The sequence below is a fragment of the Takifugu rubripes genome, chromosome 19 (genome assembly GCF_901000725.2).
Source record: "Takifugu rubripes chromosome 19, fTakRub1.2, whole genome shotgun sequence".
NCBI lineage: Eukaryota > Metazoa > Chordata > Actinopteri > Tetraodontiformes > Tetraodontidae > Takifugu > Takifugu rubripes.
In genome coordinates this window covers 16325272-16351702 of record NC_042303.1, presented here as the reverse complement: position 1 = coordinate 16351702, position 26431 = coordinate 16325272, and the positions used below count along the sequence as shown (strand labels likewise).

At 48.8% G+C, this 26431-nt stretch overlaps 2 protein-coding genes across 9 annotated transcripts; both read right to left on the bottom strand.

Moving 5' to 3' along the window:
• Nucleotides 1–1117: 1117 nt before the first annotated feature.
• rassf5 (Ras association domain family member 5) lies at nt 1118–18945 on the bottom strand. 5 transcript variants are annotated; one of them, XM_011614291.2, is made up of 6 exons: nt 17443–18945; nt 10009–10136; nt 4184–4297; nt 3776–4097; nt 3577–3692; nt 1118–3469 (listed from the first exon to the last, which is right to left on the bottom strand). In XM_011614291.2, exons 1-6 carry the CDS (start codon nt 18182–18184, stop codon nt 3326–3328), a joined length of 1566 nt encoding a protein of 521 aa, XP_011612593.2. In that variant the 5' UTR covers nt 18185–18945; the 3' UTR covers nt 1118–3325. The 5 variants fall into 5 exon arrangements, with proteins under 5 accessions (XP_011612593.2, XP_029682357.1, XP_011612595.2 ...); XM_029826497.1 differs by lacking the exon at nt 17443–18945 and adding an exon at nt 13850–14690; XM_011614293.2 differs by lacking the exons at nt 10009–10136; nt 17443–18945 and adding exons at nt 7202–7332; nt 7413–8375.
• Nucleotides 18946–19101: 156 nt separating this feature from the next.
• ikbke (inhibitor of nuclear factor kappa B kinase subunit epsilon) lies at nt 19102–26424 on the bottom strand. 4 transcript variants are annotated; one of them, XM_003973691.3, is made up of 22 exons: nt 26063–26424; nt 25871–25991; nt 24995–25106; nt 24645–24782; nt 24442–24571; nt 24193–24374; nt 23402–23562; nt 23193–23303; nt 22942–23121; nt 22434–22630; nt 22223–22281; nt 21991–22082; nt 21787–21888; nt 21615–21672; nt 21077–21189; nt 20925–21001; nt 20805–20844; nt 20619–20720; nt 20350–20446; nt 19763–19854; nt 19608–19679; nt 19102–19527 (listed from the first exon to the last, which is right to left on the bottom strand). In XM_003973691.3, the coding sequence occupies exons 3-22, from the start codon at nt 25091–25093 to the stop codon at nt 19464–19466; spliced, it is 2166 nt and encodes a 721-aa protein (XP_003973740.2). In that variant the 5' UTR covers nt 25094–25106; nt 25871–25991; nt 26063–26424; the 3' UTR covers nt 19102–19463. The 4 variants fall into 4 exon arrangements, with proteins under 4 accessions (XP_003973740.2, XP_029682356.1, XP_011612588.1 ...); XM_029826496.1 differs by having other exon boundaries at nt 24995–25162; nt 25875–25991; XM_011614286.2 differs by having other exon boundaries at nt 25875–25991.
• Between the last annotated feature and the right edge of the window lie 7 nt (nt 26425–26431).

The following is a 26431-nucleotide window of genomic DNA, read 5'->3' as shown; positions in this document are numbered from 1 at the left end:
ATGAAATGATCTTGATGATGAGTGTACTTTGTTTGCACTGCTTGAGTAATTACTAAAGTAGCGCACGCTTAATTAATAAATAATAAATGTACAATACTATCTAACGCCATAGGCCCTTTTCTCGGCCCGCGGCACTCAGGGTGGTGTTGGTTATCCTGTCATGAAAGCTGAATGATGGACTGAAACTGGAGAGTGTATGGAGATCTATACTGGGAGGTAGGGGCATACAGGCCAGAGGACTGGCAGAAAGACTAGGCTGGGATGGGAGGTAGACAGGCTAAATTCAAACAGTGATACATACTGAGCAGGGGGTGATGCTAATCTTAGCTCTTTCTCAGAGGTGAGAAACGGGGTCTGTCTATATTTGCTGCCATAAATAAGCGTACTGACACAGATTCGGGCAGACCTCTGGTCAGCAGCCAGCCTTTAAGGCCAGCCTGGACATGGTGAGGATTATTATTAGATGGTGGCGTGCAGAGAGAGCAGAGTGACAATACCTATAAACCGATGTATTCCTCACACTTTCAGCTGTAAAAGAGTCCAAAGTGCAAGCATGTGCACACAGCGAAGCGACGCTCCACTCACAAACTACAGATTGACAACTGTGCACGACAAGAGGGGTGACCAGGTGCAGGTAGAAGTCCTTCTGGTGGGTTGAAAAGGTTATGGCTGTATTTGGACTCCCTGGAGGTGACAGACACCGACACCTGCGGCCAGTTTACTGGCCCAACACGTTCTTTCTTAATGTCCCTTGAAGAGAATCAGCCTGAAAAAGTGTGTGTGTGTGTGTGTGTGTGTGTGTGTGTGTGTGTGTGTGTGTGTGTGGGGGGGGGGGGGGGGGGGGGGGTGCGCGTGTGTGTGTGTGTGTGTGTGAAGAAAATTGTAATTATTCAGTTACAATTGGCCTCTCAGAGCCACTCATGCTATGTATTAGCACATGTCGCAACTCTCAGCACTTTCCAACCAGAGCACAAACATTCCGCTCAGATCAGCGCTGAGCAAAGTGGTTCATCTCAGTCTATGTTAAGCTTGGACCTTTTAAAATAAAGAATTTTTTTTAAAAAACCTATTGAAATACCAGTATTACAAGGTAGAAGCATGAAAACACCAAAAAGAGGATGTTTAGAGGTGACTTTTTATTTCAGTTCAATATTCTGTACAGTTCTGCTGCTATTCTTATACACAATTAAAACAAAATAAATTGTGATAAAAGCTTTAAATCTCCACATCCTTGAAATTACATAATATCAATAAGATGTACTGTGAAATAAATTACTCACTTCACACACACACACACACACACACACACACGGTCTGCTGGGAAGGGAAATGTGTTCACAAGAAGGGCGAGAAAGTAACGTTACGTAACTCAACAACACCTGAAACTGTGATTTGCACACATGCAAATTTCCCGGTTATCACACACACACACACACACACACACACACAGCAGGAGCACGGGACACAAAGGCACTGCCAGCGGGTACAGTATGGGTGGTGGCATTAAGTAAATTCCACGACAGTAGGTTTGGGTTTTATTAAGAAGCAACAAGCTTCATATGTCAATATTGTTATTGTAGGAGAACGAGTGCGCTAATGCTTTGGTAAACGCCTTCTTTTGGTGCATGCACGGCAAACATCTGGTACGACCAATTACATTTGCACAGTGTTACACGTGCATGAAATGCATGTTTAATTAAGAATGAATCAGTTAGGAGCACCTAAACACACACACACACACACACACACACAAATGAGTGACTCGTTAACCAGTGTCTATGTTATACATATGCTTTGCAAACACACCATTGGTCCATCAGAGTCCATCACAAACTTTATTCTGCGTCTGCATCACTGATGGGAAAAAGCGTGGAGATAAAAGAGCCATTCAGTGACCTGCACCTTTGCAAAAACAACAGCTTTTAGTTTTCATGTCACCACCCTTGATTAGATAAACCTCTATATAACCCTCTATAACATTTGGCGTAAAATCCCCTCACGTTTAAGCCAAACACTAGCAGCCTCACTCCTGCAACAACGTCCTGTCTGTTGTGATGTCTGTGGCCCAGCTTAACCAGTAAATGTGCTTTAACTGGGGGTAAAGTTCATGCGTGGTTGTTTGGATCTGTCAGAGTTCCTGTCACAGAGGTGCGTGACAGCTGTATCCCACGGCATCAGAGGGGAAATCCAGGATTTTTTAAACATGTGTTCCACTGTAGGTCCTTGTTTTGGCTGAGTGAAGCATGTCACCACAACATGGGGAGCAGAACTGCAACCAAATCCTCAGGGCAGCGCCAAATGTCAAGGTTACATCTGCCTTCGACGCGCTCAAAGTGCACGTTGCAATGCCTGAAGTGAGCACGTAGACGAGGCAAAAGCCGGGTGTCTCCTGAGAATTCGGATCTCTGCGGGGCCATGAGCCCAAAAACCCTGTTCAGGATTCCAGAACCTCTGATATGAATCAGTTACACACGCAAAATAAAATGGAACCGTGTTTAAAAACACCTGGAACCTTCTTTAAAGCTGGAAAATAAGTCAGGACAACGTGGAGACTTGGAGATACTTTTTTTTTTTTAGTTTTCTTTTCCCTGAGAAAAAAAAATAAAATCAGAGAACAGATCCTCCAGTATTCTCATCTCTTTCTTCTCGCTGCTTCTAAACTTCCCAAACCAACAACTCTGGCCTGAAACGCCTCCCTCCCTCAAAATGCACCTGGCGAACACCCCCTTTAAAATCCTTTTTAGTAATAATGATGATTGAGAAAACATTGAATGATTGTCCCTCCATCCTAAAGAGATTCTCAAGAAAGTTCTCAGGTGACCAATGATTCACTTGTAACTATGTGGAGGAGGACGAGTTGAGGAGACTCATGCATAAGTAACACTTAGTCGTAGCAGCAGCAGCAGGAGGAGGAGCAGGAGGAGGAGGAGGAGGAGGAGGAGAAGGATGAGAAGGAGGGGGAGAAGTTTTAATGACATTAGGGGTTCGTCATTTCAAGCACACAAAAGTTCAAGTACAGGTTTCAGATGCTGCTTTGTTGTCTTTGTCTATCGGCCATCAGACCCCCCCCGCAGCCTTTTCACTTCACGCTAGAGCCCAGATTCTCTCCTCAGGGACGCTGGGATGATGGAGGGGGTGGGGTGGTGGGGTCCTGAGCCTGAGAGAGAGTGTGTCTCTGCATGCGGATGCTCCGTATGTCCGGGTGTTACACGTGTAAGACAAGTTCAGCTCTGTCTGTAGTCCTCAGAATGAATTTCCAGTCCTTAAAGGACAAATGGTTCATTTCTTCCTGGCCTGAGGAGGTAACAGGTGAGGGGGGGGGGGGTCAGGGGTCGTGTTGTCGTAGGGCCTTCTGTAGTTTCTGTCTGTATATGCTGTATTTTTGCTCCACTGCCCGGACTCGCTCCGTCTCCTCTTTCCCCAGGATCACTAGGAAGTTTTGCAGCTCAGGGATGGAAAACGCATGCCACTGTCGAGGAAAGAGGAGTGTTCGGGAGAGGAGAGAACAGCAAGTTAGCTTTGAGAGATGCTCGTTCTGCGTTGTGTTTACTGCCCTCTGGACAAGTCATTTCTTACCTCCACCTCTCCCGTCTCATTTTCCTTAAGGACGAAGCTGAGCCGTTGAAGATCAGGTCCTGCTTTCAACCTTAGAAGAAGAGGACGCTCGTGCAGAGGAAGCTTCTGGAACAGATCTGCAGGTGCAGCGACAACAGCGAATGAGATGATAATGGAAAATAAGGCGGCGTTTTCTCCAAACAAGGCCAGTTTTCCCCACCTTGTCCATCGCGGTGCATCTGCTTGTACAACGCGAACTTGCAGGGATTGTCCAAAACCATGAACTTCTTCAGCAAACCCTGGATGACTTCTCTGGTGGTGGTAACAGAGCTGAGGTGGAGCTGCTTCATACAGTCGGAGGGCAAGTAGAAGGACGTTCTCTTATCAGTCCGTTCCCCGTCTGTTCCCTCCAGGCACTCTGTTGCCGCCTTGCCGAGTATGGTCGGCCCATCAGAGCTGAGCGACTCGACAGCAGAGACCGTGACAGGCCGACTGAGGCGCAGGTTGACCTTGATGAAGCCGGTGTAGGTTCCATCTGAAGCCTGAAATAAAGTGAATTCATAATTTGGAATGCTGAGCTCTTGTCGTGCACTTTGTACAATACGTTCGCAACGGCTTAAAAGCTTACCAGTTTCATGCCGTTTTCAGAAACTTGAGAGTTATACTGTTGTATCCGTGCCTTCACCTCTTCCTTTGACAGCTCCTTTGTTCCCTTGTCCTCATCCTCCTTTGCTTCATTTGGCTGAAAAGGCAAAAGGGACAGTCGAATCAGCGCCGGTAGTAGCAGTGGTGTGGCCTGACCAGCAGATGGCGCCGTTTCTACCGAAACAAATCCTCTCAGATGCCTTTTCAGGTTTATGAATAAATATCTGGATCAGAATCTTCCACCTTAAACTGAGTCTTTTTTTTTTTTTTTTTTACCTTTGGGTGTTTACCCACAACAACCGATGTCCCCATGTTTTATTTAATTACTTCTTTCATTTTTGCACCCTCAGAGAGAAAAGCAGCCTCTGACGCTACAGTGAAAGTTTGTGAATGGGACAAAATGCACTTTCAGCATCGCAGAATGAGAAGGTCGCAAACTCGTGCCGCCTGCTCAGTGGTCTGTGACCACAAGCAGAAATAAGCAAATAAGGAAGGGGGTGCGAGAGCAGTGAATGAGGCGAGTAAAGGGTGAGGAATGATGAAAGACTGGCTGCTGAGCCAGCCTTAGCAACACAGAGTTTGACTGGGTTATTTATAGTACCGAAGGATGCTCCCTCGCTATCTCACAATAACAGTTTTTTCCTGCTCCTCTCTGTTTCCAGTTTCTGGGCCAGAGAGAGAAAGAGAGCTGGAATCTTTTCTTCAGGGGGAGTCCTCAGGTGATGAAGTCACTATTTCATTCAACAGAGAGCATGCAGTGTGTGCATGTGTGTGTGTGTGCATGTGTGTGTGTGTGTGTGTGTGTGCCACTTACCTCATTTTTCCTACATTCATTCACCCTCCATTAAGCTACAATAATGACTCTTCCCTCATAGTTTGGTTTAAGTGAAGTGAAGACCTTTATTCAAAGGTTCTTTAATCGTGTTTGTTTTATATAATTTATGATTTTTCCATGTCTGCTGTTAATCCATGACATCATGTATTTGATTATTTGCACGAAGCGCAGTTCTCTGCAACAGTGTGTGGAGCGGTGCAGCAGACTGTAGCTTTAGGTTGCATCTCAAATTCCTTAGATTCAATAGAACCACACAGGAATTCCTGCGTTTGTATGCAACTTTTGAAATATATGGGAGGCAGCGCCCTGGGCTCGCTCTCCAAATAACAGCCCCAGCGGTCAAGGGACAAAAGAGCGGGACAATAGAGGAGTTTCCGCCTCAGAGTTCCAGAAAAATTCCTGGAACACGTCCTCCGATGGGTCACGAAGGAGCCGATGACACGAAAGAACCAAAAAAATGCGAACCCTTAATTATTTGTGTTTTTTGGCTCTGTGGTCACAGGAAAACACCAATTCTGAGGGACAAGCACATTCCTACACCAGTGCTCCCATAACTGAAGCTTTACCGGGTCGTAAAGTCACCCGCTGGTGCCCTCTGGCTGTCTTGAATCAGAGGTGACCACCACAGGCCGTGTGAGGGCGACACACAGACTGATGTAAACCAGTCTGAAAGTGTACAGACATCTAGGACTGTTACATAAGGGTTGCAGGGTAGATGTGTGCACATTCACACATGTACTCGTCACGCAGACAAACAGGGACGTGCACACCTCCGGGTGACAGGAGTAAACGTTGACGCTCTAATGAGACCAGACATAAGAGGTCGCGCGGCTGCTGCAAAGGAGTTGGTTTTTAATCACATGCCAGCGCCGTCTCTATGTTACCTGGCCTGGCTGTCCCTCGCCATCCTTCCCTCCGTCTCTGCGAGTGTCACAGTAGATTCGGTTCCATCGGGTCGAATCTTACAAGTGGTCAAGAGTCACTGCTAATGCTAAAACAGGCCAGAGGAGCGGCGGCAGCAGCAAAACACACGCACACACACGCACGCACACACACATTAATGCTGGCTGGCTAATCTGGAGCAAAAGGCTCATCTCTGGAAATAATTCATAAAGAAAAGAGGATCAGAACTCTCCTGAATGTGTCCACCAGGGTATCTGAGTAAATAGATTTGCACACTAATGCAGAAACGGTGAACTTTTTCTTTGAATTCGATACACACATACATGTGTTCAGATGAGATCCCTTCCACGCTGCTTGAAAGAGTTCAAACACGTCATCGGAGGAGTCATAATTGAATTACTGCATAGGATGAAGACGTACAGCACGTGTCACACACATCCGTGTCCCTCAGACGGGCCGAGCCCAGACGCGTTAACGCCGATACCACCGCCACTGCCAGCGACTCCGACTGTACACGCTGACATCACAGATGGTCAATTATTCAGAGATTATACCTCCTCTAACCCAGACAGCTGAGACCCTGCTAGGACGACCGCAGCCACGGAGACGGGCATCATTTACATAAATGCAAAGAGCATCTCGTTCCGGGCTTCACACCAGCCTTCGGTGTATCACTAATTTACTGGGCATCATGGGGCCAATCCTCAAGTAGTGCTGCATTTAATGCAATTATATCGGTTAACACAGTTCATGAGCCGAGCACACGGATGTACAGTAGAACAAATACCAGTGCCAATACAACCAATGGGTTGCTATGGTAACTAAAAAAATGGCTCACGGTAAGTGGTTGTCCCACACTCACACACACACATTTTAGTGCTTGTGTGCGAGTTCTGCTTCGAGGAAAGAACTCCCACGCACAAAACCTACCGGACTCACAATCGGCGTGCCTGCTGAGACGAGGAAAAGCACACCATAGCCAACCATACACACACGCGCACACACACACACACGGAAAGTATAGGGTCAAAAAGCACAGGGGCTGGTGAAGAAGGCTGAGGGGGGTCAATGTGGCAGAACAGAAGCGTGTCAGTTCCTGTTCCCCGCACACCGACAGGCTTATTCACACACCACTTCCTTTTTACACTTCTGCTATATGGCCTGGTTTTGGTGCAACAACTTCGGCACGAAAGGCCCGTCACATCTGAGCTTTTCGGACCACGTCACGCTCCACGGCGGGTGCGATCCGTCTCGCTTCTGTACCTTAGGCGCCTGCTTGGGCTTGCGGAAGAACGAGGTCTTGGCCGTGAAGAAGGTGAAGTCCTCGCTCTCGTCGTCCAGGCTGCAGTACCCGCTGCTCATGCTGTTGCTGCTGGTCATGGACGGGGTCACCACTGTGTTGACAGTCATGGAGAAGTCCTGAGATGGCAACAGCCTGGATGCAGTGGAGCAGCAGCAGGAAGAAGGGTTGTACCTTTCTTTCCTTCTTTTTTAAAAAAAAATCAGAACCTGTTCCTTTCCACAACCAGGGATGTCAGGGCTCCTCTGCTGCCTCCCGAACGTATGAATCCCACCTGTGTACCTGGCAGGTGAGCCCGGCTGAAGATCTGTCGCCCTTGTGTGCCACCAGAGAGACAACCAGGAAAGTGCAGCCCAGACGTGTCACTTCCTCCTGTGTGTGGGTGAGTGCGCTGGTGTCACAATCGTGCACATAGCATATAGCGCACTCACCTTGTCACCGACAGCTGTACACGCACGCGTACGTGTTCACAGGGATATTTGTGCTTGCGTGTTGGCGTCCTGGAGTCGGTTTACAGGTTGGTTTCAAGTTGACCCAGCTCACCTGAGAGCCCCTCTTGCATCTGCAAGCAGAGACTTGTAGGCAGCGCGCACGCCACAACACATCCTGCTCTGTGTCGCTGAAGAAAAAAAGCCTCCTTTTAAGTCCCGGTTGTGGCAGCAGATCAATTGGGCCGACGCTTCCATCCTCACAGTGAGCCAGATCCGCTGCTTCTCTCAGAGCCGGCGCCGCCTCCTCGCTCTTTTCTAACAGAGACAGATGCCTCCCGCTCCATCCGATCCTCTCCTGCTCGCTCACTCCTGCGCTCTCACTCTCTCGCAGCCTTGCTCAACCATCTGTGGTGCGTTATCAGCCTGCAGACACCCTCCCCCTCCTTCCTCCCTCTCCTCCGCTGAGCAGAGCACGGTCAGCTCTTGCGCAGGGGGGAGGCAGCGGTGAGCAGGAAGTGAAATGAGTGATGAGCGAGAGAGGAAAAAGCCGCACGCTTGCATATGCAAGAGCAGCACATACAGGAAGTGAGCGAGCAGCTTTACACTATGCAAACAGGCTGCAAAAACAGGGCCATGCTGGAAGGAGAGGCTGTGGATGCTCTGCAGCAACGTGGGATTTCCCTCCACGCCGCGGGCGCCCTCCACCTGCCAATCTGCCCTCTGACCGCCTCTGGGACCTCCATGTCAGAAAGCACCTAATTACTCCAGCTGAGCGCGCACATGCGTGTCTCTCTGGGATCCTAGAATCTAATCAGAGTTGATTATAGATAAATCTATATGCTGCTGGAGGGCTGCAGAATGCGAAGACAGCATGTCGTCATTTCACCGGCTGTCTTTCTGTCTCAGCCAAAGACGGATGACCTGCAGCCCTGCTCCATCAGGATAATCAGTTAAATTGAAGGGCGGTATGCACACACACACACACACACACACACACACACACACACACACACACACACACACACACACACACACACACACACACACACACACACACAGAACAGGACTAGGCGATGGACCGGTGCTGCTCTGCTGCATGTTGTAACTGCTTATTGTGGAAGAAAGGGATCGATTACTGCTGAGGCACACACAAAAACCTGTAAAGACACACACACACACACTCACAAACACACACACACACACACATAACAGTGGCAATAAAAGAGAGCAAAGGGGAGGAAAGAAGACTGCAGGAAATGAGCCGTCATGTCTCCTCTGGTCTGCAGCATTAGCGCACTCTATGAACCGAACAAGAGTGCAGAGCGAGGCACAAACCTTCGAGCCAGGCATCACCAACGCTCGCTTGATTCGGACTTTCACCTCATTTCCTTAATTATGACGCCATTACAAACAGCTCGTACCCAAAGAAGAAGCAGCCAATGAAGGAACATGTTTGCTGCTTGACATTTGGTACGTTTTACTTGAGTGCCCCCTCCCCCACTCTCATCATTCTCATCATTCTCATCAGAATGTTTCCGAGTGTGTTATTGTACTGATTGGTTCAGCTCTCTGAACGCAGAGTCTCCCTGGCATGTCACCAAAGGTCTAATTTTATAGTATCTGCCCCAAAGGGGGCATGGAGCAACTGCCAACATTCTGCTGCAGGCCTGTGGGGTGTGTGTGCGTGTGTGAACTGCTGTGTGTGGGTGACTAATGCAGGGATCCTGAAAAGCTGAGCACAGTTTCCTACATGTGCGCACGCACGCACGCACACACAAACAAACAAGCTCTATTTTGGGGAAGAATAATTACACACGTGCATGTACAACCATGACTGGATGGCTCGTAGCTCGGACAGTCAGGGAGTAGAAAGACTCCAGCTTTGGAATTTAAATCATGGCAACAGACAGGTGATATAATCCCTGAGGTGATATAATCCCTGACAGGGATGAGGCTGCCGCGGGAGGGACAGGAGGAGGTACACAAGATCCTTGGGTGATGTACGGTCTCAGTAATAACCTGGAACATGGCGATCCCCCCCCCCCCCCCTCCCAAGCAAACGCATGCATAAGTAAAAATACATTCATCCATAGACATCAGCAGGACGTTGGGAGGTTATGTAAACGTTTAAATTTGGACAGATGATGCACACAGAACCTCCTGAGGCTTCAACAAGTTGCTCTGATTCTACATGCGGAATCGTGGCCGTAGTTGCAGAAATGATTGAGGTTTCTGCTTTTGCTGGATTAACTGTAAACTCAATTCTGAACAGCAATTTGAGTTAAAAAAAAAAAAATCACTCCACAATAAAACTTTGGATTCAGGTTTAAAATATTCACCTTTTGTTGTGGTGCAGTGGAGGAGCAATGGCTTCTGGGAGATGGAGTTTGCCCTAGTTCTTTATCTCTCTGGTTACAGTCCAGTTGCACCTTCCTCTCACACTCCAGGTGGCAGGTGTAGCTGCAGTCTGGTGGACACAAAAATACACTGGTCAGAGAAGAAAAGAATAAAACCATTTGCTGAGAAGCAAATGTCATGAACTACATTTAGCATCGGGCTGAAAGTTAGTCTGAAGGACAGAAGACAATTCAAATCTAATTTAATCAATTAGTACGTCTAATGACGCAATCCATCTAACGGTAAAATGCGTCATCTAGTGGCCATTCTGCGGTAACGCACCTGTGAGCGCATGGACCATTGGAGATCCTCATCTGTTAATCTCATTTAAATATCACGTTTGGACAGGGTTAAATATGAACAGTTGAAATACCAACTGGTGTACAGTTCAACACTCTATACTAGATTGTACATAATTCCATCACACATCTTAAAAAGTGGCTTTTTTTTGTTTTTTACTACAAGTAGGTTTTGGTACTTTCCCCAAAATTCCCCAAACAAACCTTGGTAACTCAGTTTTTTTATTTTTTTATTTTGTCTTTCTTTCCGTCTCTAATGGGCTGCTTATCTGGAAATGTCATTAATGGTGTTTCTGCGGGGGGAATAGCTGTGCGTAGATAACAAGCACATGGAATGCTTCAGTTTGTGGAATTTCGTTGGTCCCCGAGCAATGGACCGTCTTCACTACAGTTCTGAATTAAGCTCTCACTTCCCCACTTTCACTTAGAAACAAAACAGAAATGGCTGGGATTAAAAACATAGACCATTTTTTCCCGACGAACAGGCATCACCTGCTGTTGAGTGTTTCAGCGCACACAAAACACCGTGTGTGTGTGTGTTGTGTTGGACTACAGGGTAACAATGAAGGGAAGGGCTGAAGGCTGCACTTCCCCGACAACAGGATGGAAGTGTCGAGGAAAGAGTATCGAGTTCAGATATGGGATGCTGTTCATGACAGCTTAGAGGTCAACTCAGAGAGATAAGATGGGAACTGGGCAGAGTGACGCAAGGGAGGACCTCCGTCGTCTCCTCTGGTCTTGTGTTTAATCTCACAACAATATATACAGACATATTAAACCCAACTGTTGATTTCAGTTTCATCATTTTGAGGTCCTGTTTAAGTCCAAAACCCAGGCACTGTTGTAATGCTAAGCTAGCTTTTTCTTTAAGGATTCTCTGTTGAGGCCAGTGGATCAGATCATGGGAAGCCCAAAGGGCCTCTGGGGTGGTGAAAACCCCACCTTTAAACTTCCTTTGGCGTCATCCTCAAGAGAAAAAGCTGTATTTGTGTTGGATCGCAGGTGCTCTGAAGAAAAGGTTTGGTCCTTTCCTGATAACTGATTCAGTCGGTATTTTGGAAACTGGGAGGAGACCCTCAGAGATACTTCCTCCTGATCCACACCCAGTCAGATACGCCTCTGTCAGCAGGTCACCTGTGACCCCCATCGTTCCCACACTGATAGCACGTGCTGGCTCTCTCATGCAGGCCACTGTAATAAGCAGGTTCAGAAAAGGCTGCAGTCAGAGGAGGATACGCAGGCCTGCTGGCACAAACACAACCAGCAGAGTCAGCAGAAAAGGACGGTACTTTTCTGAAAAGTATCCGACATGAGACTGACCTCCGGGATCAGGACCTTCAGGTGTTTCCCTCTTTCTCATCTGCAGAAGATTCAGTATTGTCCAAACCACAAGAGGGGGAGTTCAGCCTTAAACCTGTGATTCCCCCTTCTGACTGATGGTGACCTGACAGATTATTTGGCCGCTAAGGTTCTTCTTGGACTTCATATTTGGGGGGTATTTTTGTGAATTTGTTTGTCCATTTTGTCTTCATGAAGTCAAATTCAGGTCACATGAACATAACCTTCCCTAGGCGGTGTGATGGCAGAGGAAACCCGTAAACCCTCATCATCACAAAAGGTTCTGTTGGCCCAACAAGGACGAGGGCGGCGGCGCTGTTATGTGTCGCCACGGTCGCTCAGACCCTGAAGTCTTCCCATCACACCATTCACAAAAGAATCGGCTCCATATGTGACCTCCCAGCGTGGATGAGGGCGGTTGCTTGTCAGATACTGGGACTGGGATTAGGGGCTCATGGAGGATGTCTGCAGGCGGCAGATAGAGCAGCAGCCTGCATCCGTCTGCTGAGGTGGAAGGTGCAGATTTAATAGGGGGCCGCGGATATTAACACAGTCGCTAACGACCCTAAACGGCGTTCTCCAGGTCTTACAAAGGAATTAAGAGGAGCTCGGGGGTCTTTGGGGGGATTTACCCAGTCTGATCCCATCAGAGCTCATTTGGAGCATCTATCCCAGTTCTCCCACTGCGTGACTGGCACAATTACAGCTGAACGTCACAGAAATCCAAATCAGCACCCCTCACTTCTGTTAGCAGCGTTTGTGGACCCAGAGATCATCGAGAGCTGGATACCCACTTTTCTGTTTGGCCTGTTTTAACTGATAACATTATTGTTTTCCATGGATATATTCCGGGCGGGTTTGAGGAGGATGGCGTCATTCCCATCTGTGCACGTCTACTGTTTCAGCTTCGCCACGCGGACGCGCCTCCTTCTGCACTTGGCAGAACGGCTTCGGAGGAGGGAAATAAACAGCCCTCTCCTCTTGATCATGTTCCTGATCAAACGCCGAGGACACGCCGTTTACTGGGACATCTGTGCGTGTTTGGACTCGAGCATTGAATTGATATTTGATGCAAACATTCCGTATCTCCATCACTTCCTCGTCTGCCCTCCCTCCCTTCACCCATCTGCTAGGCTGCAGACGCTCCTTCAGTTAAAGAAAGGGAGGGAGAAAAGGCTTCAGTTGCTTTTATTTCTGATTTCGTGAGACACCAATACCCCAAAAATGCTCGATGTCCATGTTTGAGTCCACAATCCCAGAAAACCCCCTCGACATTCAGCTTTACTGAAATATTAAGAGACAAATGAGCTTCGAGTAAAAACAGGTTTTACTTCCAAAGGCCAGACGGTGCTCACCCAGGCTGTTCTTAGCAATTCCAGGAATAGCAAAGGAATTTCCAGCCTGAATCATCAAAGAAAAACACCAAAAATAACAGAAAGAAGAAGTTTAAAAGAGGAACCGCGGAATCCACTCTGGGAAACTTTCAATGAGTTACACAACAGGGAACTCCGTCACAGAAATGACCTTTACTCTGCTCACTGTGACGTCACAAAAGGTGGAGAGGAGAACCACCGAGTCATGATTCACCTGGTCTCTCACACACACACACACACACACACACACCCACACACACACACACACACACACACACACACACACACACACACACCAAAGAGATCTTTGATGTTGCTGTGATTAAAATAATTAAAGTTATCTAATTAAAGTTAGCTGGCTGTTTCTCTGCTTCTCTGGATCAAGGAAAAGAAAAAAAAAATCCCGGAGCCATCTGCTTTCATCCGAGCCGTTTACTGGACGATTCGGACGTTTGCGGCCGGCCGGCAGCCTCCCGGTTCACACACGCGGCCGCCCTCGCACAAAAGAGGAGGGATCAGCCAATATGTGTGGGTGAGGGGATGCAGACAAAGCCTGACAGGGCTGGAAGGTCAGTGCGGTTCGGATCGACTGACCGGCACAAACAATGCTCAAAAATTTGGGCTCGCAGCCTCTGAGGCCGGCCCGGCTCAACATGTCGGCTCAACCCTTCTCCCTCTTTCGCCACCTTTAAAGCACAACTTCCAGGAGCCAAATGGTTCCTTTTTTTGGTTCCTGTTGTGCCGTGCACACACTCCAGTCTCCTCGCCCGTACCTGAGGTGGTGAGCAGAGATCCGTTAGAGGACGACCGTCGGAGGAGTCGCAGGCCGTCGCTCCACGAGCGAGACTTTGGCAGCCTCTTCAGGAATCGCCCCAGCCGGCGCGACACCTGTCCGAAACAGGCGCTGCCAACGTCCCCCTCCGGCTCCCCCCTGACTTCTTCCAGATGCAGCGAGACCTGGCCCAGGAAAGTCCTGCCTGGCCCGATGCCTTCACCTCTCCCCGACCTGGCCGCGGGTGCCGCCTCCTCCTTGGCGTCATCGCGCCCTGCGACAAGAGGCGCTATCTGTGCCATGGATGAAGCGTGGCGGCACCATCCTGCTGGCACCGTCCTGTGTGCGTAGCCCTCGTTGGCCCTCCTGGTGGCCCTGTCCCTCTGAGGACTGCCCCAGCGCCAGCCCCCCCAGTTCCCCCCTCTGCCATCCCAGCGGAGCCACTCTGCCACTGGTGCCACGCTCCGAATAAACAGCCCCCTCTCCACCTGCTCTGCCACCCCTCCACCTGTACTCCTCACAGGAATGTTGATGTTCGCGCCGCTCTGGCTCCGCTGACTTCCGACTGCTCCTCGCTCGGGGAACCCGTGGACATCAGCTCTGCGTCTCTGCTGCACGACCTCGATCGATGCCGCCCGATCTTCCCTCTGCCTCCACTGCAGCACCCACACGCTCTGCAGCAGCAACCAGCCGGCTTAAAGAGACAGACACCCCCTCGCACTTCATTCAGGCAGAAAGAAGGTGGTGGGAGTGTGGGGACGTCACAGACCACTGCAGAGGTGTCCCGCTGGTCCACACAGCAACCGTAGACCATCGCCTCACAGCTGTGAGTGTGTGTGTGCGTGTGTGTGTGTGTGGGGGGGGCTGAATGTGTGTTGTTGTGATTAATATGTGCTGAGAAAGAAAAACGCTGAGATTTAACATACCCTATTTCAAGAATCAAAGGCGGGGGGGGGGACGGGATGTTCTTACTCGTATTATATAACCAGCAGAGGTAAAAAGAAGAGGGAGGCAACGTCTCGACTCTACAATTAAACTCTTAACTCGGCAACCTCGGTGAGGAATGAAGGTGCTTAGAATAAAACAAATGAAACCACCGGAGGGTTTCGGCCTCTTTTCATCCAGAGTTTTCTGCCCTTTAGCTCCGTCCTTCCTTTGCCGTCCTCCCATCACCGTCCACCAAGGACGACCTAAATATAGCCCGGTTGAAACTCCCCACCGCGCCGCCACACATGCGGCGGAGCATCGAGGAGAGAACCTGCACGCAGAAACGGGACCAAGTGTTCGGTTTCTTGAATTCTTCGTCCGGGCTTTTGAAACGATGAGGGAATATTGGGAATAAGGTTGGGAGCCATTAAGCTCGGTGACCTTTGACGGTGCCGAGGTGAAGTGGTTAAAAGGTTCGTGGGACAGAGTCTGCTTTATGTGGAGCAGGGCCCAACTGGGGGTGGGGGGGGGTGGGGGGGGCAGGATTACCACGAGACATAAAGAACACACTGGGAGCTCTCTGTGCAGGTCTGTGGTCAATACTCGTGTGTGTCTGGGTCTGTGGGGGCTTCCTGGCAGCCATGTGTATCAGTGCGGGTCTCCGTCCATGTGCCTGACAGGAGCCACATCTGCTGCCGGGCAACAATCCCCCATCTGTTCCAGCATTCTGGAGCTCCCGTCCACCGTCGGAGGGAGATCCGCGGTGTTAAGACCTGCTTTTTGTTGTGAAAGCACAATTGTGCCTCTGGAGAAGGAGGGGGGGGGGGGGGGGGGGGGGCACACCCATTCACACAAATATGGTGATAAACACAGAAACACAAATTTTCATTAATCTGTCTGACATCTATGAAGCCCCCCCCCCAACAAAAAAAACTACCTCACGGCTCAATGCGACCTACATTTGTTCTTTAAAATTAATCAGGTGGTGGCGAAACCCTGGTCAGGTTTAAATGGCAGCAGATTGATAAACATACACAGTATATATAGCACATATGCAGAGTAATCTGGCTGTACAGTGGGGGGGGGGGGGGGGGTTAACCCCTAAAGCTTTAAGTGAATATTAATCTGGCATCTGACTCTGGCTGAAGGCCTGTAATCCCCACCTCATCTTTATATACATAATCCCAGACAGGAGACACTCAGACCCGGGATTAGGAAGGTCGTGGCGCCCCTCCCTCAGTCATCCCTGCACTGCAGGATTCGATTTACTTAGGGACACATTTTAGAAAGAAATATGGATTATTTTATCCGTGAAGAAGAGAAAAACGCTGCATTTCCTTTATGTGAAGCAGATTTGTGTGTGTGTGTGTTGGGGGGTAATCGGATACAAACCTAGCATTTAACTCTGAGCAATAAGAACATAAAAATAGACAAAAGTCAACCATAGCAATAATTCAGAGGATTACACAAGAGCACGACAGCAGTCTGGGAGTCTGGCGGCTCTGGCCGGACTCCTGCAGGGCGCAGCCACATCACAACAGCCCCCCCTCCCAGGGGAAGAACGCTGCATTGCTGTTTCGCCAAGATCCAAATGCAACAAGCCGGCACGCACACGAGGTGGTGATAAATTAGAGAGGAGAGGGAGCAAGAAGACAAAGGGACGGAACGCTGCCCGTTTACGGACGCCGGCTCAGACTCCCTGTCATTTGCTGGGTGTAACTGAAAGCAGCGCATGCGGGTGTTTTGATGTTTGGCAGAATTGGTTGTTTCTCCCCATAAAATCCCCTGAAACGTCCAACTTAGTACTGCTGGTAAAGTGCCCCCCATGCAGGACTTCCGGTTTTCTGAGAAAACCGAGGAGCAGAATCAACAGTGACAAGTGTCCTGACCCCTGCAGCGATGAGACGACAAACTTCCAGTGAAGTTGTTGGGTTGAGAGTCGTTCCAGTGTGTGTGTGTGTGTGTGTGTGTGTGGTGCCTCCGTAATCACTACTCTCGCTCCACTGAGCTCTTGCCGGTACAGCACAGTAAATCAGACATCTCTGCTGTGCTGGACAAACTCTCACTCTTTTCCTGAATCCCTCGCTCACACTTGTTCTCTTTCCGTTCCATTATACTTGTTCTATTGTTCCGTCTCTCCTTATTTCTATCACACACACACACACACTTAGAGACAGCAGAAGGTTTAAATGTCTGCACGTGTGCATGTGCCAGATCAAACGTGTGTGCAGATCAACTGGGCTGTGCAGGTGGGCGTGACGTCATCACCGCCAGCGCAGCGCAGGTTTGGTGTGTGGCTGCACAGATAATCAGGCTCCATGCCTTCACGGGCAATAAATAGCTCGTAAAGTTCATCGGACCTGCACATTTATGCCGTTTCCTCCCGTGTGGTGAAATCCTCCCAAGAATACCCGCGCTGTCAGAGCTAGAGGAAGAAAGGCAGCGGTATCTAAAAGGTTACTGTGTCTCCCAAACGCATCAGCGGGACGCTGCTTTCAAACTGAAGGCAACTTCGCCTTTCTAACAGCAGAAAGTCCCCCACCAGTCACACGGAGTAGACTTTAAGGTTGCAATTGTGCAGGTTTGTCGCCTATAAACCTCATTTCAAGTGTGAAACAACACGCAGATGAGAAGAAGAGGCCTGCACGCTTCTGCGGGACCACTTACTTTGACACTTGAGTGCCTGCGCGGTGATCTGGCGGTTGCATGCGTCGCACCAGTCCCGTTTAACGGGCTTCGCCTCGAACCTGTGCCCTTCGCCCCGCTCCGACATCACTCGTGGATCCATTTCAAAGATCGACCAGGCCTCCCTGCGTGGCGGATCGGTCCGGGTCAGCCTCACGACTCCGGTCCTGCCCTGGGTGAGCCTCTGCAGCGGGGGGAGGCTGCTGCCACCCGGCGCGAGCACGGAGGAGCAGGAGCAGAGGGTGCTCTGCCTGCTGTCTCCGCTCCATGTGTCCCGTCTCCCGTGCGGCGGCTCCCGCTGTCGGTGCGCTTCTTTGTGTCCAATCGGCAGGACGCTGCCGGCGGACCTCCACGGTCGCTCACGCGTGTTATGATTGAAATCACAGTCGCTTTGGCAGTCAGCGGCTAGAAGGACGCTTCCACTGTCTCCTTGGTGCCCATCCGCGTCGCTGCGTGGCGCAGCGGGGGTGACCGGAGGTGCGCCTCCCTCTCCGGGCATCCTTTCTCCCTTCACCGCTGCGGACGGAGACACCGGACGGGGTTTAGCCTCCTCTTCGGCGGAGTCCTCGCTGCTCCTCCGCAGCACCATCCTCTCCCAGGACGACCTCCTCGGCAGGGTGACTCTCTTCTTGGCGCCCCGCAGCTTTAGGATGAGGATCTGCGGCTCCGGGTCCAGCCTGTGCGGACCCGGGTGCTGCCCCACCACGCTCGCAGACGCCATCATTCCGAAACCTCCACAATGTGAGTGCGCGATTTTCCCTCCGTGTCTTGAATGTAAACTCAACTCACGCCCTCAACGTGGAGTAATGACGCAGAAGTGACGGATTTAAACACCACGGGCGCGCCCCCGTTAAAGCGACGGGAGCGCGCGTAAATCCGGGATTTACCGATGTCTCTCTGCTATTCGGTCTCAGAGCTACTGGGCGGGGAGTAAGCATATAGAAATACATATATATACTTAAATTCTGTCACAAATGTAGGATTTTAAATGTTTCGTTATTAAATCCAGCCCTGCATGTTAGAAAGGCTTTCTGAATAAGAACCAACACTGCTTTCACTTCATGTTACCACAGAATAACGTCACCTGACGACGTGGGCTGAGGGCAGGACATTTCTGAAATGTTCCATTTTGTCAGGCGTGTGTCACATGAGTCGGACAGAACCACAAAAGCAGCGGCAGCTGTGCTCTCCCAATAACCCTGTTGAGAAAAGCCCCTGAACGGAAACCAACTTTCACTTTCACTCTGCAGCTCATCATTATTTGGCTTTAGAAGCCGCCTCACCTTCTGTCTTGGAAAATAAACCCCATCATTCAAGTAAAACATCAACAGAGAGGAGGGGGGGGGGGCAGTGTGGTGTTGATACGGACTCCTGATGGTCTGTCATTAAACCCACAGAGGTGACATTCACATTAAATAAATCCTTGATATCCGACTCTGTTGGGAACTGGTCTGAGAACTGAAGGGTTCTGGTTCAAACCCCAGTGCAGACTGCTGAGCTACCCTTGAGCAAGGTACCGAACCCACAAATGCTCATATAAGACCCTGCCACGAACATCCGACTCGTCCAGGGGTGGACCCTCCCCGTGAGCCCGACGGGTTGAAGCAGTAAAGAAGAAGAGAAGATTTCTGGAGACACTAATATTCTGATTGAATATTAAAGATGTCAGTGAGGTCAGGACAGTTAATGGCACGCGTGCTTGCACACACACATGCACACATGATGTGTCAGTGGTCATTCTTGCTACATCTTTGAAACTTTTACCTGATTTCACACAAATATTGTACATAAAATCCCATTTACAACAAGAATGTGGTCACTCTGAGGAATCAGAGTTCCTGTTCATCAACATCTGAGGTGTTGACTCGTCCCGAGTTGTAGTTAAAGGCTTTAAGATGGAAAACATCTGTAATAATCTCTGAAGCACGTTCAGATGGGGGGGACACGTCATCAGTCGGTGCCTGAGAGGAGGAGCGAGCTTGTGAGAGACGCTGGCCTTTGGATCACATTGTCGAAGGTCTGGACGGATTTGGCTCCAGAGCTGCCGCAGCGTTCGCTGCCCCGAGGCTGCAGATAAACAAAGCCGAACCGTATCAGCATCGACCCTGCGGTTTGTCAAATGACGGACTGGAATTCACCGAACTGACCTCTCAATAATACTGTTGTTGCATTTCAGCTCTCTCACCAGAATCTCCATTTCCTCCTTCAGATGATGCATCCTACAGTGAAAACAGGTCTTAGAACAAGCATCAGTGGCCTGCCCCCCTTCCCCCCATACACACACACACACACACACACGAACCTCAACACCATGTGTTGCTTATCAGTGGGTTCCAATCCAGGCTGCTGTGGTTCTTGGTTGGACTGAAGGCTGTAAAGGATTCTGTCCAGAGTCTACGTAAGACACAAGATGCTAAATTACATTGATGAGATGCTACAGGGCAAAAGGTGACTGGATCACACAGGAAACGATGGGAATGAGACTCCCGTAAAATAGACAGTACAGGATATGCATCCAATGCTGGCTATTAAAAGCACACAAGGTCATTGTATATGGAACAACAGCCAGTAAGGACCAGTGGTGTTGCGGGTAGCTAAATAAAGGCCAGCCAGCCTGATCAAATAAAGGCCTCACAGGAGGCCAACAATTAGCGTTAAACACCCCCACGCACCCGCAGCTCAGACAGCCCAAATCTAACTTTAATTATAAAATGAGAAAATCCAGTTGTGGTGCCTCTGTTGTGTCCTTTAGCTAAAGTGGCTCCAGTTTAACCAAAGAAATGGGTCAGTGCAGGCTGTGATATGATTACGGACTCAGGAAGGGTGAGGGTAAGTGAATTTCCTGCCTGTCAGGTTCCAATCTTTAATCTGACAGAGTGCAAAACCGACCTTATTTTTTTGCTGCTCACTCATCTCCAAGTCTGCCAACAAGCCGATGGAGAAAGAGTTGAACTCCTGCAGCCGGGTCTGCATCTCCAGTAAAACGCTGCAAACGTGGTGAAAGGAAAGTAAAAAATGTTAAGAGAAACCATCTCAGGCTATGGCATCGCTGCTTTGTACAACAGAAGACACACATAAACAAAAACATTCTTTTAAATTTTGATTTGCAACCAACAAGGCTACACGTGCCCGGGGTTAAGGATGGGACCGGCTCTGACCTGCTCCATATCTGGGTTGAGGCCAAAAGCTCCTTGTACCTCAGCACAGAGTCTTCTCTGAAGAGAGACTTCACCCTCTTAATGTGGTTCGACAGGTGGATCCTTCAGAGGGAGAGCAGAGTTAGCAGATTACAGAGAGGCGAGCAGAAAATCTGCCCCAGGCTGCGTGAGCGGGCTCCCACTCACTTCTCAAACTTGTGGATTTGTTCGTCGTTATACGCCAACTCTGCGGGAAATGATTAGAGTCTTCTGTCAAAAGAGCAACAGACCAAAGGGATGAAGATGCACTGAGGTAAACATACATACTGCCGTTAAGTCTGTCTTTACGATAATGCTGATGGATCGCCGTTATCTTCTGCAGCAGCACCTGCATCTTCTGACAGCTGCGAGGGGGGACAGGAGGTCAGAGGTCAGACACCACAGAGCCACCATGGCAGCGCAGATCTGAACCTGGGCACCTTTTGTCACTGGCCAGCACCTCCGCCAGCTTGGCCTGCTCTATCTGCAGGTGGTCCAGCCGGCTCTGAAACTCCTGGATGCAGGCGGCGTAAATCGGCAAGTGCTCATGGACCTGAGGAGACGGGAACAGGCTGAATCCTGGATCAACAGATCGCAAGTCTGACAGGGGCTTAATGGCCTCTAATCCCGGATTAGCAATTAAGCAATCGGGCCGACCCATCGGCAGGGGTAACGGTCAGAGAACGACTTCAACGAGAACGCTAATGAGCGCAGTGACGACGTGTTGTTGCTAGTGTGCTGTCACATGAATGAATAAACCTCTTTGCCTTTAAAAATAAATAGCTGGAGCTATTTCATCGCAACTGCCACTTTTATCATATGTGACACCCTGAGCGGACCTTTTCATCCTGATTCAATCAACTGTAATATTTCAAGTACAAGCGCCGCTACGCATTGTTGATCATTCCTACTTTATCTAATCTCTTTGATCCACTTTTATCATCAAATATCAGCAGATTTGTCTTTGAAGATGCTCACCGACTTCAGCTTCTGACTGTTGTCAGCAGGACTTTGGTTTCCAGAAGCATAGTGGCCTCTAAAAGTGTAAGAACACAGCGAGGGGGGAGCAGCATGTGTCAGATAGGAGCTCAAGACATTTAATAAAACAAATACCAGCGCGTGTATCGCTAACACACATGTAGGAACTCACAGCGTGTGAATCCTGTGGTCCAAGTTGAGGCACGACTGTAGTCTGATGGTGATCATCGCGATGCTGTGCATCACTTCTCCACACTCCTTTTGCAGTTTCATCCTGATGACGAAACATGCGAGAGGGACAAAGAGGGAGGAGAAATGTAGGGGGCCGTGTAGTCATCGGCGTAGTGACACAAGCCTGTTTGTGTGTGTGTCTCACATGTAGCTGTAGAAGCCCTGCAGAAGCAGCTCTCTGTGTGTGCGCAACAACTGTGTGACCATCAGATACTGGTGCACGGCTCCCACTATCACCTGGAGACAACAGAGAGGGGGAGGAGAAACATGAACTGGAGGAAACCAGAAGGCCATTAAATAACGCTAAAAACAACAAAAACAAAGTGTCATTTAAAGTCGGATTAAAAGATGGACGATTATGGAATATACCGCCGTACCTTAGTGAAATTGTAGTCTGCCAGAACATCAAACTTGGGTGGAATAACTGGAGTCTCCGCTACACAGAAAAACCCCAAACATGATGTGAATCTTAGAAAGCATCTGCTCCTGTCACTTATATGTACATCAGAGGACTTGCACATCCTCTTCTGAGGACAACAGTAAAGCGTCTTCACAGATGTGCATCAGAGGTGTGCTGGAGTGTCTTACGCTCTCTAAAGGGCAGGCTGGGATTTGGTTCAAAGCCGTAGCTGAGCAGAGTGAGGGGCTGCGTGGGCGAGGTGTGGGGAAGGTTGACCGCCTTCATGCTGCCTTCTAAAGGGAGCGCGTGACCCAGGTACAGCAGATGTTGCTGCTCCACTCCTATACCGGTCTGAGACGCCACCTCTTCAAAGAACGTCGCCACCCTGAAAGGATTGAGATGTAGAATCACGATCACATCATGTAGCTAGTTAGAAACTCCACACACACACACACACACACACACACACACAGGTTTGTGTCCTCGCGGTTCTGCAAATGATTTACATTTACAGTTGATCTTGGGCACATTTTCAGTACCTGATTCACTTGGATCCACCCACATGTTCTCTGTGCTATAAAATAAACACAAACTCTGATGTGGCAACACACATTTAAAGGTCAGGAGAGTCCAACCTGCATATATTCCCATACAAGCTGCATAATGTGAGCGGTGCGGGCGTGTGTGAGCACATACGTGTCGTAGTGGTGTATGTAGATACAATGAGCCATGGCCTGCTGCAGAGAGAAGAGGTGAACTGGCTGCCGCTTCAGGATGTCTGTAGTGGCTGTAAAGAACTGGTCGAAACCCCAACACTTCTCCTGGTCGGCCTCCATTATACCAGCGAGCACTGGAACCAGCAGCACTTTCAAGCCCCTACAGGCAGACCGAAAGAACGGATAAATGCAGAGCGCCGGTGTCTAACATGGTTTTAAGTGCCGACATACTGTGACAGTTGGCAGCTGTGGGGGAGGCTGTAGCTCCACTCTATGGATCCGTCTGCAACGCGCTGTAATCCAGAAATGGCGCCCGTTGGCTTCTCCGTTGTTATTTTAAACCTACAGATTAAAACAGGAACGCTCACAGATGCTGAATGGTGTTTCTCATCTACTTTTGCCTCTTTCACACATGTGAAGTGCAGCTGATGCGGACCTACATGGTCAGTTTGTTCTTTCTGGGTCCTCCATACGGTATGAAGGGGAGACTCCCGGTGGCAGCGTGGTAAAACGTCACGCCGATACTCCACAGGTCCACGCTCACGCCGTAGGATTTCTGATGAGGCTTACGCAACACGGCGCGTTCGTACATGTCTGGATGCTACACACACATAACAGCAAATACATTACAATCTTCTACGGGATTTGGCACCACCAGGAACCTGCCTGACCACAGGTTACCCCCTGTCTGACCACCGATAAATTAAATCCATCTTGGGGGAGAGCGCGAGGCCATTTTTAGATCATGTAAACGGTGCAGTACCACATTACCCCACTAGAGGGAAACCCGGCCTTGACCGTGAGAGCTGCTCTTCAGCATTGTTCCCTTTCTAGTGCATCTGAGGTTTATAGCAAAGCAAGTTGTGGCTTTGTGGAACGCCTGTAAACCCTGCTTCCTTCTACGTTTCATTGTTTAATACAGACCAGAAAAGAAAAAAAAACTCTGAATGGACTTAAACACTTCATCTGAAAACTGTTACATCGCAGTTAATTTAATTGTCTTGAGTATTCAGTCGCGTTCACCGATGCATGTCCTTTAAGTCTCACCAGAAACATGAAAATCACCCCTTCAGTATTTTGCATTGCTAAACGTCACAAAAACTGCATTATCAGGAAGCAGTATGATTAATTTCAGTATGTTTCGCATAGATCTGCATTTACATTAAATAAATAAAAAGGTTCCTCCGCTGTGAGATGCAGCTGAAGTGCACCAGTGCGACAGCTACTTTACCAGATATTCTTCAGTTCCATAGATGGAAATGAACTTTTCATCATCTTCCAGCTCTCTCGCCGCACCAAAGTCAGTCAGCTTATAGACGGACTTGCCGTCTTCCCCAGCTTGCCGCATGATGTTGCCCGGCTTAATGTCCCTGTGCACCACTCCATTTTCACGGAGGTGGTTCATCCCCCGGACTGAGGAGCAGAAAGCAACCTTAATGCCGACAGATGAAATAATTGATAAAAACAGATCTACACCCACCGACACACTGTAAAACTGTGAGGAACTCTGTTTCAGGAAGGCCAAAGGCATTTTCTGGCTCCTCCAGTACAGTGAGCAGACTTCCACCTGAACAGTATTCCATCACCAGGATCTTCTGCTTGGACGGAAGCTGCAGACCAACGGAGAAATGTGAAGTGGATGTTTTAAAGCCTATATAAAACAGAGAGGTGCAGGCAACCCACCTCTTCCACTGCATACAGCCTGACAATGTTGCTGTGGTTGAGCTTCCTCAGCATCTCAAACTCTCTCATCTGGACATCGTGCGGGCGGTTGTAGCTCATAGTGTTAAAAACCTTAACAGCCACCAGCTCGCCTGATTTCTGCAAACACACACACACACGCGCGCGAGCACACAAACGTACTATTAAATTAGTTTCACACAGTAAGGTCACCTTCAAAACTACAGCCATAAAGCCTTTCTTATTCCAATAACTCTTGTTGCGTTAAAATAAAAATAAAACTAGGCTTAGGCTTTGCTTAAAAAAGCAACCTTGAAAGTGTGTTAGGACAGCATCCTACGGTGTTTGGCTACCTTATTCCGTGCCTTGTAGACACTGGCTGTGGCCCCTTGACCCAGGACATCTTGTAAGGACCACAGGTAGTTTGGTGTGCTGGCCATCATCCCTGACATGCTGCAGTAAAGACTGAGCAAATGATACCAAATAAGAATCTGTTCCCGTTCTTCAGGCTGGAACAACCACTGTCAAAACAACCAAATTTGACATTATTTTAAAAAGGAACCTCTACATCCACCTTAGGGGCGAATGAGAAAAACATATGCAATATATTTAATATTTTATCATATGATTCTATATTAATATACTAATTATACACTAATGTGAGCTGGCTCTTATGTAACATATCAATAACCATTTACAAATAAACCTTTTTGTTCCTGACTGGATTTAATTAAAAGATTTCCAGATTGTAAAGTAAAAGTAATTCTTCAAGTCTTTTTATAAAAATGTGTGGTCCCTATTTTTTTTTAACACATATAGAAAGCAACATTATAAACATAATTTATATCCTGCAAAGAGAAAATAAGACTTTTTATGAGCTGTTGCCTAACAATTCCAACAACACATGAGCCTTTCCTTAGTAAATATTGCAATGACACAAGACTATTTTTGCAGAGAACTAAAGAAAATACTCTATACCAATTGGCGAAACAGCAGGGGCATTAAAATATCAATGTAAAACCATTAAACTCCTTCCTCTTCTGTGTAGAGCCAATTACAGTAAAACACCATAAAGTAAATACCATGTAGCTTTAGCTTACATTAGCTGACATTCTGGTCGGGAATTGGGTACAACTACACCCCATACTAACTAATCCTCCTATTGACATCTACAAGACTGGACTTAATTAAACGGTAGTTCAATATGCAGCAGTAAAGGTCGCTTTTACCTGCCTGGAGCTGCAGTTAGCCGTGCCTTCGCTACTTCTCCGGCGGCCACTGGAAGGCCTCGTCTTCCGGGATTTGTGGTGTCAGTTAGTTTCGTCAGTTACAGCTCATGATTTTCCGGCGCTGCACGGAAAATCCAACGAGTCATAACAACGTCGGTTTCCTTGTTTGTGCCAGAAAGGCCGGTTTCTCACCTGCCTCTGCAACAGGTACGTCAGTGCCGGAAGCTCTGCCGAGGGACTCGGCCGCTCATTTTCTTCGGTTCGAGCGTCGATCCGCCCCGCCAGACAACACCAGCAGCAGCCGGTCACAATTTTAGGAAGTGCGGAGGTTCGGAAGGGACGGGCTTCGGTCTGCGGGAGATCCGCAAAATAAAGCAACCGAGCGCAAACGGAGCGGCCGAAGGTGTTGACAACACCGACAGTGTTGTTAATTAATTATAAACATCACTTTAAATAGAAGTCTGACGTTTATCTCCAAAAGGAAAGAAGTGATTTGACTGGTGAAACACTTGTTTACAACGCGAGAAGCTCCTATTGCCACCATTAAAGTCCTCCCCTGAA